At 45.4% G+C, this 17,072-nt stretch overlaps 1 protein-coding gene across 1 annotated transcript in view; it reads right to left on the bottom strand.

Annotated features, from left to right (window-relative positions):
* Positions 1-783: 783 nt before the first annotated feature.
* gli3 (GLI family zinc finger 3) overlaps positions 784-17,072 on the bottom strand; it is a 90,865-nt gene continuing 74,576 nt past the window's right edge. The window contains exons 8-15 of the mRNA XM_034862170.1: positions 15,991-16,210; positions 14,815-14,928; positions 13,745-13,885; positions 7,745-7,894; positions 7,471-7,635; positions 7,065-7,352; positions 5,488-5,881; positions 784-4,942 (exon numbers count right to left, since the gene is read on the bottom strand). Coding sequence (XP_034718061.1) covers positions 2,565-4,942; positions 5,488-5,881; positions 7,065-7,352; positions 7,471-7,635; positions 7,745-7,894; positions 13,745-13,885; positions 14,815-14,928; positions 15,991-16,210 — 3,850 coding nt within the window. The 3' untranslated portion in view covers positions 784-2,564. The remainder of the gene's footprint in view (positions 4,943-5,487; positions 5,882-7,064; positions 7,353-7,470; positions 7,636-7,744; positions 7,895-13,744; positions 13,886-14,814; positions 14,929-15,990; positions 16,211-17,072) is intronic.

Here is a 17,072-nt window from a genome sequence, read left to right as displayed (position 1 = left end):
CCTGCCTGATATCAGAGAGAATTTCCGACTCGTTGCACTCTGTGGAGTGGGCGGATTCAAAGGTCTGGACCCAGCCAAACAATTTATCTCATGCTCCATCTCTGCCATGGAAAGTCGAACGGTGCCTTTCATTTCTGTTGAATGATTGTGTTGAGCTGCTAAAACGTATCATGGCTAGTTCTCTGTCTGGAAAGTCAGGGAAAAGATGCAGAAGCGCTCTGCTCGTGTGAAAAACTATTAAAGAACTTGTGACAGGAGCTGATGGGATGTCAGCCTGTAAATACATGTGGGCTACAGTGGCATAACCACTGGTATAAAATGTCAGTGTGAATGAGCAGGGATAACAATACCTACTGGCTTTAATCTTAACTCAGACGTGAGGCATGACTGCTTTTAATGTTAAATGTGTAACTAATCATGCAATCAAATTCATGAGAATGACATTCAAACACTGCATAGCTCACACCTTACGAGGCAGTTGTAGTTTCTTGAAATGATCAGAAGAGGGCATTGAAAGGCCTGGATATTGTCTGTGAATTAAGTCACTGATGGTGACTGGTCTTGGAACTTTTATTTTTTATAGTAGGAGTATATTCCCAAACAAAATGTTTATTTACTGTATTTTCATCAAGTTGCATAACATGTTTTCTTTTGGATGTGGTTTGATGAGGAAATCAGTATGAATTATAGTAATAAAAGGAGTGTGTTGTCTCCATAAAGACATAACTCAAACCAAGTTTCATATATTATCAAAATCAGAATATTATAAAGAAGAAAAGAGACTTAAAATATAGTTTCTTTTTAATGTCTTTTTTCATTTTTTTATTAAAACCATACAAACATTTGTAGTCAGTTATAAAAGAGCAAAGTGGCTCTTCTGGCGGGGCCGCAGTGCTGGGCACAGAAAAGCTCCGCTCCAAGCCAGATCTGTCTGGCCTTTACCCAGGGCCTGGGAATCCCTGCTTTCAAAGTCAATTCTTTATTGGCCCCAGGATACTCCCCATTTCCTCTGCTAAACCTAATGAAAGACTATTGTATTTACACATTATATATAAAAGAGCACAATAAATGTGGGGGGAAAAAGTAGAATGCATTTCGCAACTGATAGTCAGACTTTTATTATATAAATGTTCTATCGTTTTATCTTTTTTCAGGTCTCACAAGACACTTTACATGTTTACTTTATTTATTTTTCATTCACAATGGAAGATTGGCAGTGATCTTTCTCTTTACCAACAGGACGTATAAGGCACATACCTCAGTGTAATTTCCTTCTTTCAAAGGAAATGATTTCTACTTCTTTGAAGAAAATATACGCCATCAATGCACAGCTACAAAAATGACAAAAAATACAAAAGGACAGTGAAACAATTTTTTCCTCATTGCTTTGACGTTGGATAAAAGGTAAACCACTTAATATTCTGTGTTCAGTCACATCAGACTGCAAGGCAATACTAACATTGTTGACAAAGTCACTGCGATACTTGATGGCAGTAGACATTCTGAATTTAAGAGCTTAGGAAAAAATAATACAAATGATTTCCTATAAAAACAAAACACATCACTTTACAGTATGTATCATTATGAGAGGGAAATTCATGTGCTGTGGACCATTGTTGGTCATTAAGACAGATTAAAAACATAATATCTATTTATGTTAGCATACATAAAGCACCAAAAGGGACCTTTGATCATCAAGGATGAAAGTATGTCCATTTTCATATCAGCTCCGAACAGCCGTGCAATCCAACGTCAACAATCAGATTATCACAAACAGAATATAAAAACACTGTTATATACACTTGTGAGTACCTTACCAGACTAACTAAATCAAGCCATTTAGATATCAAGGAGACAACTATCTAAGGTGCCTTGAAGACTCGAATGTGTTCGATACCATACCGCAGTTACAGTTACTCTTGACAAAAACACCACTTGGTAAAACTTGTTAGAAGCACTGAAACATTTACAGATTCACAAAAGTAACATACAAAACAAAATGACAACAAATGTAAATACACCACTTATTCAAACCTATGACATATAAATTTCTCATCAGGGCCTGTAAAATGAATGACCCTTGTCTGAACTGCTGCGGCTTCGTACCTGGGGGATCAGAATGATAGATACTTGGCACACGGGCTAGTCTATGCACATGTATGGACAGTGTTCTTGTTTAACCTTGAATACATGCATTTTTACTGACAGCGTGTACAGCAAAAACAGTGGTATGTACAGAATACTGTTTTAAAGAAGTGATCGTTTGCCCACCGTCAAATAGAAATACAAAGCTTCCAAAAATAGCCTACATTCCAGAAAAGGAATACAACCATTAATCTATACATACTTTTGACACATCCCCTTTCTATGTGGGATGACTCTTTTACAAAATAAATGGGTTTACAACTGCCTGTTTCAGAACATTTAAAGTACATAATAAAGTTCTCGTAATTGCCACTTTGGTCTTAAAATCTTCACATACACCAGAGTTTTTCTCTTCCTTTTTTCCATTTTTACTAAGAGAGGAGAAAGCAGAGAGAAAGAGAGAGACAGAGAAAGAGCAGCTACTGCATGATAGCCAGGAACTTGCTCTCCTCAGCCAGCGTGGTGAGTAGAGAGCTCATGTCTCCGATCGCCATGTTTTTCAGGCCGGGGGCCACACTGTGGAAGTTCGCGGATGCTCGAGGTGTGGTCAGGCGTGATGAGGTCCTGGACAGTCCCTGGAAGATCGAGGGACTCAGCACCCCTGATACCAGGCTACCCTGGTCATAGCCATCCTCCAGCATGACACCAAAGTCCAGACTTACCCCCTCATCTAATATACCTGGCACATTGCCATCCACTGTGCTGGTCACCTGGTCTGCACCAGGGGAAAGAAGGCTACCCGAGTTCCCGCTGCCACCGCCTTGTCCCACAGACTCCGCCATGGAGTCCAGCAAACACTGGTCATCCAGGACAGGAAACGAGGAGGCCTTGAGATCCGCTGGTTCGTAGGAGAGGCAGTCGCCAAAGCCCTGCTCTAAGTACCCATGGTCTGTGGCCTCCAGTTTTAGCACAGATACCTGATGTGCAAGGGAGCAATGGTCCCCACTTCTCTGCAGTTGTTGCTGCCGGTTAAGACTAGCCTGGATTTCCCCGGAGTTCTCAAGATTGAGGTACTGCTGGGTCCTGACACAGTTCCTATAACTGTTGTTCGGTGGGCGAGGGACATTGACCTGCCGGTTGTGATTAAGCGCAGTTCCTTGGGAGAGGCTGGGGAGGTTGTCCATGGAGGCCCTGGTAAGGATTAGGTTGTTCCCGATCTGGCAAGAGGTGCTACTGTTGTGGTTTGGCTGGAAGTGGCTCTGCTTTTGAGGTCCATTGGAGGCCTGCTGTTTGGAGGCCTGCGGAAGATGCCCTTCAATTATCTGGGAGTAGTTAGGCCTTCCAAAGGTGTTTGTAGAGTTGTGAGCAGTAACTCTCATCTCCATGCAGGGGTTAGGCGATGTCTCTAGCTTCACCCCAGGGTTGACACAGCAAGCACTTTGAGACTCATTAGCTTGGGCACAACTGTTCTGGAAATCAGAGGGCACTTGCTGCTGAACAACCATGTTTCCAAACTTGCCAAAAGGCGTAGATGCCGGACCAAATTCTGTGCCCGACCACCTTCCACACTGTGTCTGGTGGTTTTGTTCCCTCTGAGGAGACCTGTCAACACTCCCTGAGCTCACTTCATTCCACTGGATGGGAAGCTTACTAGGGCCCGTCCGCTCGGCTGCCTGCTGCAGCTGGAGAGTTTGGGGCCCTGGGAATGCCATATTCAACCCCGAAGTCTGGATCTGTTCAATCTCCTCCATAGATGGATGGGAGGTGTCCCTCTGGCTAGAAGCTATTTGGTCCTCAATGTGCATGTAGGAGCCCCCATCCACCTGAACCTGGGAGTGGAGATACTGCACCAGGTCATCTGGTAGTATATCCTCATCCTCAAGTGACAGAACAGCCTCCCCGTCATCCTCCATGGCCAGGGCTTCTAAGGCTGCGTGTTCTGCGATGCTAGGAGTGTATGGTGAGTGCTGCAGGCCTCTCTGCAGGTTGCCCTCTGAGCGTGTGTAGTTCTGTAGGCTAAAGCTGCGAGTTTCAGGTGTAGAAAAATGAGACAGAGGTGGGAGAGGGTGGAGGTTGTTAAGGCTATTGAAGCGTTGTACTGGGGGCAGACCGCAAATATCCCGAGCCTGTGTCCGCACTGGGTCACTGGCCCTCCGGTTCCCGTTCAGTGGCCCCTCACCAGGATAGAGGATCCTCCTCCTTTGACCTGCATGTCCCATGTACCCATTGGTGAACCCGTTGGTGCCATCACTGCAGCAATGTGGCCTGACCAGAGGCGGCAAAGAGTGGTTGCTACCACCCTCATCCATCATGGCCATGCGAGTCTTCAAGCTCATGCGCTCCATGTTAGGAAGAGGCGTGGGAGGTGGGCCACCAGTTGCTGCTGCATACTTGGCTTTTAGGTGGTAGTGCTGTGCTGGGGTTAAAGTGAGCATCCCCCGTGATCCCCCTCCTCCCCCCATACCGACTCCTCCTACACCTCCACAGCCCCCACCAGAGAGTATCCCTCCACCCCCTCCTCCTGTCCCACCTCCATAGTGGCTTGCCTCGCTGGAGCGGCGGGAGGCATCAGTGGAGATGGGGTCGTAAGAGTCAGTAGAGCTAAGATTGTGGAGGCGGCGGTGGTGGCCGGCTGCCATCGTACCCTCACTCTGGGAAGCCTGGCTGGAGCGTCGACTGGAGAAGCAGGGGGAGATGCCTGAGGAGCGCCGACTGCTGCTCAGGTAGGCTGAACTGGTGGCGCTACCACTGCTGTCACGCCGGTCTCGGAGAAAATTGAGCACTGTTAGCTCTGTTAGCTCAGCATGAGCAGGTGGCTGAGGAGCAGACATCCCCCATTGCCTGCCCAGACAGGATCCTGGGAAGGAACACAGACAAAGAAAAAGGAATGAGAAGAGTTTGGAGAGTAAACAAGGATATTAAGTGGTGAAAGTGAGATTACAGAGGATGAGAGAGAAAAAGCCAAATTATTTAAATGTAAGTGCGGAGAGATCCCTCAAACAGATGTTGCCATCGACAACAGGCAGCTCTCGGCCATGAAACAGTGTTACATGCTATTTCTCTGATATGATACACGGCTTGATATAGTTCTGATACCATTTTCCAGCGGAACAGTACATTTTAAGCATTTGTTTTGCCTGAATGCTTCATCCAAAATGGGCAAGATGGAATTCAGGATAATTTACCTGCGTGATTTATACATGCATTTGTGCTGATGTGTAAATTCTGTGTACAGGTGCTTCTTAACAGTAGAAATGCCCACACAAGCTCAACCACGAAATAGGATACTACATGCTGCCGTGAATTTGTGAGGGTTGTTGACTTCGGTAAAGTCTTTTAATGGCATTTGGAAAAAGGTTTGGATCTTAAATTTGAAACAAACGTTTAAAAGATTAAACTTACCCTTCCCCAGGATATTGGGTAGTGTGGAAACTTTTGGGGGCGGTGTAGGGGACAGGGGCCCCGGCCTGGGCAGCGCTCCATTCACCTGCTTTAGCCTCTCCATCTTGATGTGCTCCATCCAGCGCAGGGGGCGGCCTATACTTCGCCTCGCCTGCAGGGTCAGCATGGCCGCCGTTGCCGTGGAGACTGTGGAGTCCATGATGGGAGCTGGCTCACCCTCACACTCCTCCTCCACCTCCTCTTCGTTTTCCTCTTTCCCCTCGTCCTCCTCCAGCCCCTCCCCTGGCGAGCGTCCCGCGCTCACAGCAAGCTGGACTCCACCGCTGGGATAGGTGCTGACGGGGGACTGGTCACTGCTGCATGTAGACTGACTGCCAGGGCTTGGCTGAGACGTCTGACAAACCAGACAAGAAGAAAAGATTGAGAGAAGGGAGGGAAGAAAGAAAAGTGTATTTCAGGAAACACAAGGGTAGATATGCAATGTCATATGTCACAACAATGATACAATGTAATCTTTTGAAAGATGTATTCCATATAACATTAGACAATGATCATAAAAAAAGGACAGAATGAAAGATAATTGTATTCATGGGTTCATGTAATCATCTTGCAAATTGTTGCAGTTTGAGCTGGTTGTCCAAACTACAGAACCAACTGCTGCATTTATCCTTTTAGAAAAAAAGAGGTGTTTGGAAGACTTTGCTTTGTACATTATTGGGGCATGAGTAATGCCTCCCCCCCTGAGCCAGTCAGGACAAACGCGCACACACACACACTCACACATACACAAAAAAAAAGAGGAATCATGTTTTTTTTTTTTTTTCAGAGGATAGGCAAATAGGATAAAAGGCCTCTTGTGAGAACGGCTAGAGCCTAATTAGGTTGTTTACTGAATTTTACAAAACTATGTTGCACTGAGGAAAAATGGAATTACTTTTTTGGCATCAAGTGTCAACAGTGTTTAGAGGGTACTGTTTACTGTTGAATAAATGTGGCTGCACAATGAAGCCCTGGTCAGTGTGAGGCATACTTTCAGTGCCCTCAGAGTTTGGCCCAAAGGCATGGGCATTGCTCAGAAAAATGCCATGGTTTTGATAAATATCATAGCCACTCTTGAAAGTGTTGTAAATTGACTGGGATAATTAGTTTTTTTTTGTGAATCTCAGGGATGAGGAAAACCTACAATGAGAACAAATCTGCCGTGTTTTGGGTGAAAGTCAAGCAGTTGTGATGGGACAAAAAAAGACAATGAACAGACAATAAAACGATGAGCAAGACGGAAAAAACTGTGAGACTCGGAAAGAATGTTACAATGTGAAGGGATACCTATCTCACCTGATTACCCACTGTCCTTAGAAAGGGAAGGAGAGAAATGCCAAAGCATTGGATAGGAAGAAAAAGTTTACTCATTAGAAGAATTCAGTGTTAATTTGCATGCTTCCCAATTCAATGTTAAGTCACTAAATAATATGCATTTAAACAAACAATGTTAAAGTGAAGGAATTAGTAGTAAAAGTATAAGAAAAGAATCAATATAAATGTAAAGGTGTGAGTGTCAGCCTTAAATAAAGTCTTACCAGAGGCTTCTCTGTCTTGATAGACTTGACCTGCAGACATTCATCCTGTTTTGAGGTAGCATGGTTGTACTCCCTTTGGTCCGTGAACCCGCCCAGGGGCAGTTGCCCTGGTGACCGGCCCTGGCCGTTGCCCCCAGGCTCCCTTTGGGGTGGAGGACGCGGGTAATCTCCACGCTGTTTCTTGGTGACGTGAGCCTCCGGCCCGTGCACTGTCTTCACATGTTTGCGTAAGGAGCTCGGGTCCGTGTAGCGTTTGGTGCAGCCTGGGATTTTACACACATACGGTTTCTGAGAATGAAATGAGAAAGACGAGCTGTGAGAAACACAGTGCTTGTCAACAACACATGCAAGCAGCAAAGTCGAAGGAGCATACTGTATCTATCTTAAAAGAGATGTTTGTCAGTACCTCATTTGAGTGTGTGCGATTCTGATGTTTGGCCCGGTCTGAGGCATTGGAAAAAGCCTTGTTGCAGCCTTCATGTTCACACACATAAGGTTTCTCCCCGGTGTGCGAGCGTAAGTGAGTTTTCAGGTTTTCCAGACGAGAGTAGGCCTTGGCACAGCCCTCAAACTGCAGGAAGAGAGAGAAAAGGAAGAGGACATTATTCATACAGACTGAATGTCATGTTATCAGCTCATATGTAGAATAGTTTGTCATTTGCAAATAGGAGTTTCCTTACTGTGCACTTGTGAGGTTTTTCCCCAGTATGTCTGCGCATGTGGACCACCAGCATGTATTGTGCCTTGAAGGGCTTCTGCTCTCGAGAACATTCTTCCCACCGACACACAAACTCCTTTTTCTCCCCATGGATGTGGTCGTTGTTGATGTGCTATAAAGGAAGATGACAGAACTTTAACCAAAGCAATCAAAGTTTTATTATGAGCTAAGTATAATGTAATTTTGCCTTGAATTGATTTGCTGTTCAGCTGAAGGGAATTCTAGCTCTGCAGCATAAGAGAAAAATATAATATATTCTCTTTCCTGTTTTTCATTTCTTTTTTGCATGGTGCTATCACTCTTCTATTTCTTTATCTCATTTCTCTTAACTCTTTCCTCCCTTCCTCTTTATTTGCCTCACTCTGTTGACTCGAGAGTCTCAGTGTCCGATCCCAACAGGATTTTCAAATAAAACCCTGTCACTTTCGCATCACATTGGGGCCCTCCCCCGTCCATGACAAATGCTGACAGTTGTGCTGTCGTGGCAACTTCCAATCTGAGGCTTAGGCTGGAGGGGAGGTGGGAGGGAGGTGAGGAGATACAGCGAAGCATCAAAAGTCGTGGCATCTGCAATGCGAGGGCTTTCCAACTCCAGCCAAGCATTATATTTGTGAGCAACACCTTCTCTTGCTTCATCCCCTTCTCTCTCTATTCCCTCTTTATTTTCTTTTTCTCACTAACTATCCTGTAAGAGGTGGATGTTACAGAGGAATGGACCCTCTAGGGACAAAGTCAACATCTGGCTCAACACTGTGGTGGCCTCTGAAGTGCCTTTCAGGGAGCAATTTAAACCCAGTGAGACAGACACAATATCCTGACCAAAAGAAACCGGTATTATTACATTCCTGAGCAGCCGAGAAGAGTCGTTTTACCTTGGGGTTGAATGAAGAGGGACAGATGAAAACAGGAGAGAAGGAAGGGAGATAAATAGAAACTTGACTTTAAATGCTCTTAAATGTCTGGGGAAAACATGCTTTCTTTGAGCACTTACTTGCAAGATTGTGGAGCTATAAAACATGAAGCACCAAAGCAAATAATGAATCCAGGGCCAGTTTCCCTTCCGGGCATGACATTGCTGTGACAATGGCATCTTTGTACCTTCCCTGCGCTCTGCCCACTGGCCAGATCATGACCCCACATATCATCATAACCATGACATCCAACAGAAACCCCCCTATTTTCAATCTCCCTTTAAGACATTTTGAACCCAAGTCGGCCACTGCACACTTCTCAGTAATGATAAAGGGGGAGTATCGACAAATGAGTCAGCGCAGTAACAGCAGGGTGCGACAGCAAAAGCAAAGAGTAAAATATACATTAATATATCCGCAAAGGACCTCCATTATTCTCACTTGACATTTTTTTAATTCTAAAGTGACAAAACAAGACTAATTCCACGGAAGATGATTGGGGTCTGGATGACCACAGACGTTAGTGAAGTTTCCCCAAGATTGATCTCTTCCCCACCTCGGTCTGAGCCTCGGAAAAACCTGACTCGTCTTCTCTTTTTCTTTTCTGTGAGGGAATCCCTGTGGCAAGCAATCGGTCTGTTGGAAGCAGCATTCAATATCCCCCGGCTGAGAGCGATGGGAGAGCACCATGGTGTTGGATCACAGGGGTGGCTGGCACAACACCAGTGCATGCACGCACTTACACACACACACGGACACACACTTGCACCGTGTTTGTATAAATGAAGGAGGTTGTTGACGGGTGTGATGCATGAGCCTCTGAGCTGACAGAGAAGGGGACAGACAGCACAGGGAGAGGGTCTGCCGAGAAACCTAATGGCATGATCTAATGGCAATTCTTATTGAATCAATAATCTCCATGCTGAGCAGACAGGCCACGTCGACCGGCTAAATCGACAAACAGGTGCTGATAGCAGTGGCACGGCAGGTTATTCATCTTCCCCCTGCCAGCTTATCGGCCAACAACTGTAAAAACGCCACCAAGATGGATTTAGGGGGGAGTCGCACGACAGGGAGCGTCGGGGACATGGACACAAGGGACACTGAAGATGTGTGTGTGACGTAAGAGGGGAGCGTGCACACACACACACACACACACACACACACGCACACACACGCACACACACACATATATTCACACACACACACACACACACACACACAGGTGCAGTTTTCCTGGTCCAGACCCCTGCTGCTTGGGTGCATGGCAAAGACATCCATACGCATAAATAGCACAAAAACACACAAACCCTTTTACACTTGGATTGTGTGTTTAAAAAAAACAACAACTCTGATTTAAAATATTTTTTTATGCAAATGTTCAAACCCATCTCTGGATTACTGTAATACACAGACTCCTATCTTATTTTTTGTAGTTGCTATTTCTCAGCATTTGCCCACTTCAGTATCCATCTCCGTGTCTCCTTATCAAACTCTCTCTGGGACATAGCCCTCATGCATTAGAATGCAAGCGTGCATGAAAAGAGGGCCTGTTTACAAGGCAATTTCCCTAAGCTGAGGGACCCGCAACACCGTTTAGCTTTATCAAACACCGCCTAATAAATCATATGCTCTTTTATGATGTCAGATGCTGAAGTGCTTTGTGTAAAGAGAGGGAAAAAACAGCATGAAAAAGGCAAATAAGGGAGGGAAGGAGGAGGGAGGAAGTAAAAGGGGGGGAGTGATGGAAGGAGGAAGGACAAGAGTAAGTGAGAGTGAGCGAGCAGGGGGCAGGGAGCTAGAATTGGCATGTGTAATTCAGCACAGTCTTTTCATCTTAGAGTAAGATACTCTTGACAGATAAGGGGCCTAATCCTTCTCCTGATCAAAAAAAATCTGCATTTTACCAATTAAAAGCCTGCGCCAGCCGCCAGAGGGGGGGGCTGCCTTCAGACTGCGCCCGCGTTTATCTCCCTTTAACACCGGGGAGGCACACAGCAGCCGCCTTAACAAGGCTGCACACAGGGAGAGCCAGCTCCCCATCTGAGAACAGGGACATCACAGCGCCACCTATGTAGGTGACCTGGAAGGGGATGGTTAGACTGTGGAGGGTGGGAAAGACCCGATGAGCTGCGAGAACACACACATACAGACCACCAACCCCATCAGAAACCCCCCACATATAGTCTTAAACCTCCTCAGAAATGTCTGTCAGGCCTACAATGACACAAGTCTCAAGTTCAGCAGTTAAAGTGTTCAAGGAATAAGACATTATTATATATACAGAAATTATATTTCAGATTTAATTTCTGAATAATGTGATGAAAAAAAATATTAATAATGCCGATTCAAATTTGGTCACCTTTTAGTCACCTGGGTGGCATGAATGTTTTCATCATACAAGGGCACTGAAAAGCCATAGCTCCCTTGTAGAGTTCTCCATAGTGAAGTATCAGTAATGGATCAATGAGAACATAATAAAAAAGATTGTTGAGCCAGGCCATATTAGTGAATGATGGGAGTGAGGGGTTGGCATCTCCAGCGACAAAACCAGGCGGAAAGAGCCCACTTCAAGAGAGACATTAAAGAAGCCACCAGGCCTTATCTTTAAAAGTACTCCCTTCAAGGGGGAAAGAGGAGAGGGGGAGAAAATGAAAGCGAAAATGAGAGAGGGAGAGGTTCATGCCCAAAAATGGGAATGCAAAAGAATGTGGAGCTGTGTGGAGAGGGAGATGGAGAGGTATGGAGAGTTGAAATGTAATAAATGAAATAAATACAGCAAACTAAAATTGACACCCGCCTCGCTTTTGCTGACTGGGTAGGCCAGATAAGTGAGCTAAATTGCATAGATCTGATGTTTATCTTATCGGCTGCACCGAGAGCGCTTAAACGCGGATGATAAAGGAACGCCGTGGCATGTCATGCTGAGAGCAAGCTTGAGAGTGTAAAAATATGCATGAAGAGCGCGGCAGGCATGCTTTTGAACAAGGTAAAAAGTGATGAGGGTGGTGTGAAGGCTTAATTCTAAAATTAGGCCAGCCACAAAGGAATTTGGATATTTGAATTAGTGCAGTTGTTATTTAAAAAAATAACATTTATTTTATGATGTGGATTGTCAAACCAGCACTCACATTTTTCAATCACTCAATATGAGTCTGTGTAAAAACTTTGTGCAAACGCTGGTGGTTAAATTGGTTAAAAGTGGTATTTTTTTCTTCATGGTGTTTTTTTTATCCAAAGCCATTTGAGAAGACAAGTACAAGGGGGAAGGGACGCTCCATTGTTTGGTTATATGGAACCCCCCCACCCCCAAACCCCTCGTAGTGTGTTAGGAGAGCCCATGTGGTCCAAATACTGTACTTATCCTATTACTGAGGGAGGTGGGGGTGCAGAGAGATAAGAGCATTTTCTCGTCCGCTCTGCTGAATTAGAGGGCACGGATTCTGTAGGCAAAGACTTTTATTGGCATCTCTCTGCATATCTGCATGTGCATAGAAAATGAGAAATAAAATGAAATATCAGAAAGTCAAATTGCAGAGAAAAAAAAAACAATTCCAAGATGGAAAAAAAGTGGAAAACTAATAAGGATTTGGTTAGTGTCTGTCTACACGGCAATCTGATAGTAAGTGCAGCTTGGCAAGGTTTGGTTGGATAGTGTATGTGGAGGGATGAGAGGACATTGTTTTTCTCAGAAGGCCACCTGGTGTGACTACAGTAGGGGGAGGATGTGATCAAGCTTTTCCTCTATTAAGAAGCCATCCTCCCTTCCTCTCCCACCACCTTAACTCATCCCGTCTCCTGAAACAGGGGCAAGAAGTTGTCAAGATTCTCAACCTTTGAGCCGAGCCCTTCAAACACGGGAGGCAGCCCATTCCGCGCTGAGGATATCAATTATAGATAGGGGTTACCACCGCGGCTGAGGATTGCAATGTCAAGTTGGCGAATAGACAGCTGGGGAGAGCTGAGGATCTTTCTATCAGATGTTTGGGGATGTGTGTTTCATGTGCACGTGTGTGTGTGTGTGTGTGTGTACACTCCACCGTCCCTTGTTCACAGCATCATATTGGTGTATTTTTACCACTTCTCCAACATCAGAGTGCTTTCTCTCAGTAGGGGGACAGGTGAGAGGTTCACAGGCTGCAAAAGAGCAGCAGAGCTAATAGTGTCAGTGTAAAGAGTGGGGGGTGACGCGACCATAATGTCATTAATATTTAGCTCAACAGTGAACCCTTGGGCGCCTTATGATGAGAGCCATCCATCTCCCGTGGCTGTGTGAGTGTTCTGATAACAGACAGGAGGAAGGCCGGTCCAGCTCTGTACACAAAGCTACCATCCTGACTCTGGAAGGGCTTAACCCGCCAAATCAGTTAGCACCGTTCAGCTGTGAGATGTGCTCTCCAGCTTCTGAGCCCATTTCCACCATCCCTGGATCCAATCAGGAATCCAGCAGCAGTATCAGTCAACTCTTGCAGCTCTGACTCTACTGTTGGTTTGCTGCTGCACAGGGGTTGTGGCTTGATAGGAGGCATTGTGCAAAATAGCACAGCTGCAGTTGATGTTGCTGGGATCTACTGAGCTTGAGGAAAGAAAACTCTCACGGCATATAAACCAAGAAACATTGTAGTTTTGGTGGGTGTTTTCTGAGCCGCAGTGGGAAAGCTTTTTATGTAAGTCTTCACCCATCTTACAGTTGTAAACACCCTGTCGTGTCTTCCTATTTTTCTACAAGAAACTCTGTTCCCGGAGAACAACTGGGGTCCAGTGTGATAACTTCTCTGGCAACAGGAAATAGTGAAATGCAAACCATCTGCAAAACAGCAGCAAGCAAGTAATTCTTTCGGAGATGTTTTCCCTTTCTGTTTAAATCATTAAAAAAAAAAAAAACATTCTGTGCACAATTCACAGAATTTCTGGATGTCAAAATTTCTCATCTACCATTTGGAGTTGTACAGAAATGCTCGGGGCAGCTTCACGTCGACAAGCGTTCAGCGCTGGAGTTAGAATTCAAAATAAGCAGCTCGTGCCACTGTTTTTAAATGTGCGACACTCACTTGTACTAGTTGCTCCTGTGTGTCGAACTCGCGGCAACAGTTCTCCCAGTGGCAGTTAGTCTCATAAACCACCTCTGGTTCCTGTTTGCTCTCATCCTTGTCCCCTTCTTCTTTCACCAGGGTCATCCCATCGGGATGGTCCTACGGAACAACAGTGGGAAAAGTTCTAGTTCAAAAAACAAGGAAATTATGTAAATAAATGTAATACAATTACCTAATAGCAAGCTTGACATACAAGTACAAAAGCTACAGGAACTGCCCTCCTCTTGTCGACAACAGTCCGTCCAAATCTGTCGTAAAAGTAATTTTATACGGCCCTTCTGGTTTACATCTAAGGCATAGCAAAAATTGATTTGGTCACAGGTCTCAGCCACAGCGCCCCTGTGAATCTGGCCTTGTTTGGCTGCCTGGGAAAAAAGTGTGGAGAACGGAAATGTAGCGCTGAAAGCCCCGCTCTGTATTTGGGGGGTTGTTATACGACAGGACCGGGGTGAGTATTTGAGGAATCTAACACTCTTTTCCTGCTGTAGGTTGCTCTATTAGCCCAGACATATTTCACTGTCACCGTTAGAATGCTGAATGGAGAAGAGAGTTGGTGTGGGCTAATACAGGAGAGCGTGGGCTTCCAACACACACCGCAGGCTGAATCTGCTGCTGCCTGAATAATAATTTTTTTCCCGCAAATTCAAACACTTACTGTTATCACATTTCTCTTTTCGTTTCTCCAGCCACTTAAAATTTTGATTAACCAAAAGCAAAAACCATTTCCTTCTAGTCTCCCAAAGATCAATGAATTGTTTTGCTTCGGAAACAGCGACGGATAAGAGCAGGGTGGGAGAAACAGCCAAATGCACGCAAATAAATACCAACTGTGGCAGGTAAGCTTGTCTATTGTTGCGGCCACCTTGGCAGTCATTATATGGGCTTCCTATTCTGGTGGAAAAAATCTAAAAATAAAAACGCAGCTGGTGAAATCAGGGATTTATCAACCAGTTTGCAGTGTGATCATTTTTGCCAGATAGCTGAATATACTATGGAGCCAGTGAGTGATACGTGCAGGCGATCCTCACCTGTACGCTCACTGCGCCTGGGCTTGGCAACTCTTCTTCGGGTTTCATTTTGGAGCGTTTGTGGTGCATTGGGTCTCCTGTGCTGCTCACTGCAGATTCACTTGTTGGTTTGGTCTGTGGAAACAGAAAATATCATTTCAAACCTCTCTTGACATGGATTTGACTATGTGGATGATTTAATATCATATTTTACTGATATTATGCTCTCCTCTATAGTATCATTAAAAATGCATGTGATGATTATAAGTCAATCAATCGTTTACTTAATCAAGCCAGGAAAAAAAAAAACTGTGTTTGAACCATAATGATTTCCGTATCCTTAGTCCCGGGCTAAATGAAAAACTATGCAATTCACATTACCTCGTCTAATCACAGCAATTAAAACAAACTCATGGACCAATTCAAGGAACCATTCACTGAACCAATGGATGACCTGACTTTGGCCTCAGTTTAAATTTGCCCTCGGGGGGGAATTCTTGTTACATACCAAGCTCATGAGAATAAAAGAATTAACAAGTAGGTTCTGGAATAGGAAGCCTCTGGGTTTTTGTAGACTCCCCTAATGTTGCTGTTTCTCACAGGACTCTCAGCGTTGTAGTGATTGTGTGCGTCTCTGTAACATGTTACATATTTCCACTGAAACATATGCGATTTTGTCCATAGCCCCATAGCAACATTCTGCTCATTCAGGTGAAGAAAAAAGCAATTTCAGTGTGCCCAATTTCAATGACGCCTCATTCGCAATTACAAAATGTGAGCAATGGGAAACAGCAGGGAGGACGGGTAATAAACACTGAATATTTACTTCAGATGTGGGCTCGCACATTTAAGGCTGAGGATGGAGAGAAAAAGCCCATTTTGGATCCATCCATCCATGTCAATATTGCCTCTCTATATCCTTGTTCTCTCTCTTGTGATTAATGGAGTCAGCAGTGGGATTCTATGCTAACAAGCCCCTAGTTGTTTGCTGCAGGCACGTTCTGGGCCTGTGCTCGGCAGTCTCAAAACAAGAGACAACACAAGTAGGAGGAAACTCCCAGGAGATAGGCGTGTGGAGGGGGGGTCCCGCCTGTACCATGTTAGCTCGCTGCGTAATGCTGAGATGTGGCTGGCATGCGACGCCGCTATCTATTACCTATGATGATGAATCGCACAGGCGCCTGCTGCCGCTCTTACCTGTGAGGAGTCGCTGGAGAGGGCTGAGCGCTCGCTGGCGCTAAGCCCGGAGGGGGGGATGCCAGGTACGGGCCTCTGGGTGGCGAAGGCTGGCGACGGGTGGATGAGGGGCGGACTGTGGCCAAAGGCAGAGCCCACGATGCCCGGTTGACGGCCAATCAGTGTCTGGTGCATGTGCAAAGCCACTGGAGTTGGAGGGTAGGCGAAGCTTAACGCTGGGCTGGAGAGAGCAGAAGGGTAAATAATCATTAACTACAACTTCACTTAAACATCAGTTCAGAGGCAAAAAAGGGGATAGACAGTGAATAAATGGATTGTTCTGGCTAGCTTCTCCTCCCTGAGGACAATCTGACAGGAGATGGTGTGGTAATGCTGGAACAAATGCAAATCCCTGCCAATGAATGTTCAGCTTGTGAACACAGTGAATTATCATGTGGTCTGTGTAAGGTAGTATGTCATTCTTCCACTGGGCAAAAGATTCAGATGATAAACAATCTGGAGTGTGTCCTATAGCCATGTAAATAAAGCCAAATTATTTTCCCGGTCCCCTCAACCTGAGCTAACTTTGTTTATCCTAAAAATCCCAGAAGCCACCATCCTTCCTCCGGGGTCTGTGTAACCACAGGTGAACCACCAGATAAACACAGATCTGTGTGGCTCGACAGCAGCGGCCTCCATTCATCCTGAGCTCTGACGCTTCTCTCTCGCTGCGACTCATATGTCTGCTGATCTTATTACGAGCCGAGTGGAAATCAATGAGCCGAGACACATTTGGGGGCCCATCCGCTTGTCATATCACTCATCAGTCTGTTGGCTCTGGCTATTTGGGCCCTGTCACTAGGACAGTGGCTGAGTGTGCAGCCTGATTGATCAGGCTCTTCTTACAGATCGCTGATCAATGGCTGTGGGTGGGGCGATGGATCTTTCCTTTCCCCCTTCTCTTTTCTTTTCTTATGCTTCCCTCTGCTCACCTCTGGTACCGGGGCGTGATGTATGTGATGTTACCGTGAGGCGCGCTAGATGACTGACACGAGCCGCCGGGGAGGCAGGCTGACTGGCTGGCTGGGAGATCGTCACCCACA

Source organism: Etheostoma cragini, chromosome 22 (assembly GCF_013103735.1).
Source record: "Etheostoma cragini isolate CJK2018 chromosome 22, CSU_Ecrag_1.0, whole genome shotgun sequence".
Taxonomy (NCBI): domain Eukaryota; kingdom Metazoa; phylum Chordata; class Actinopteri; order Perciformes; family Percidae; genus Etheostoma; species Etheostoma cragini.
This window is presented reverse-complemented; position numbering and strand designations above follow the sequence as displayed.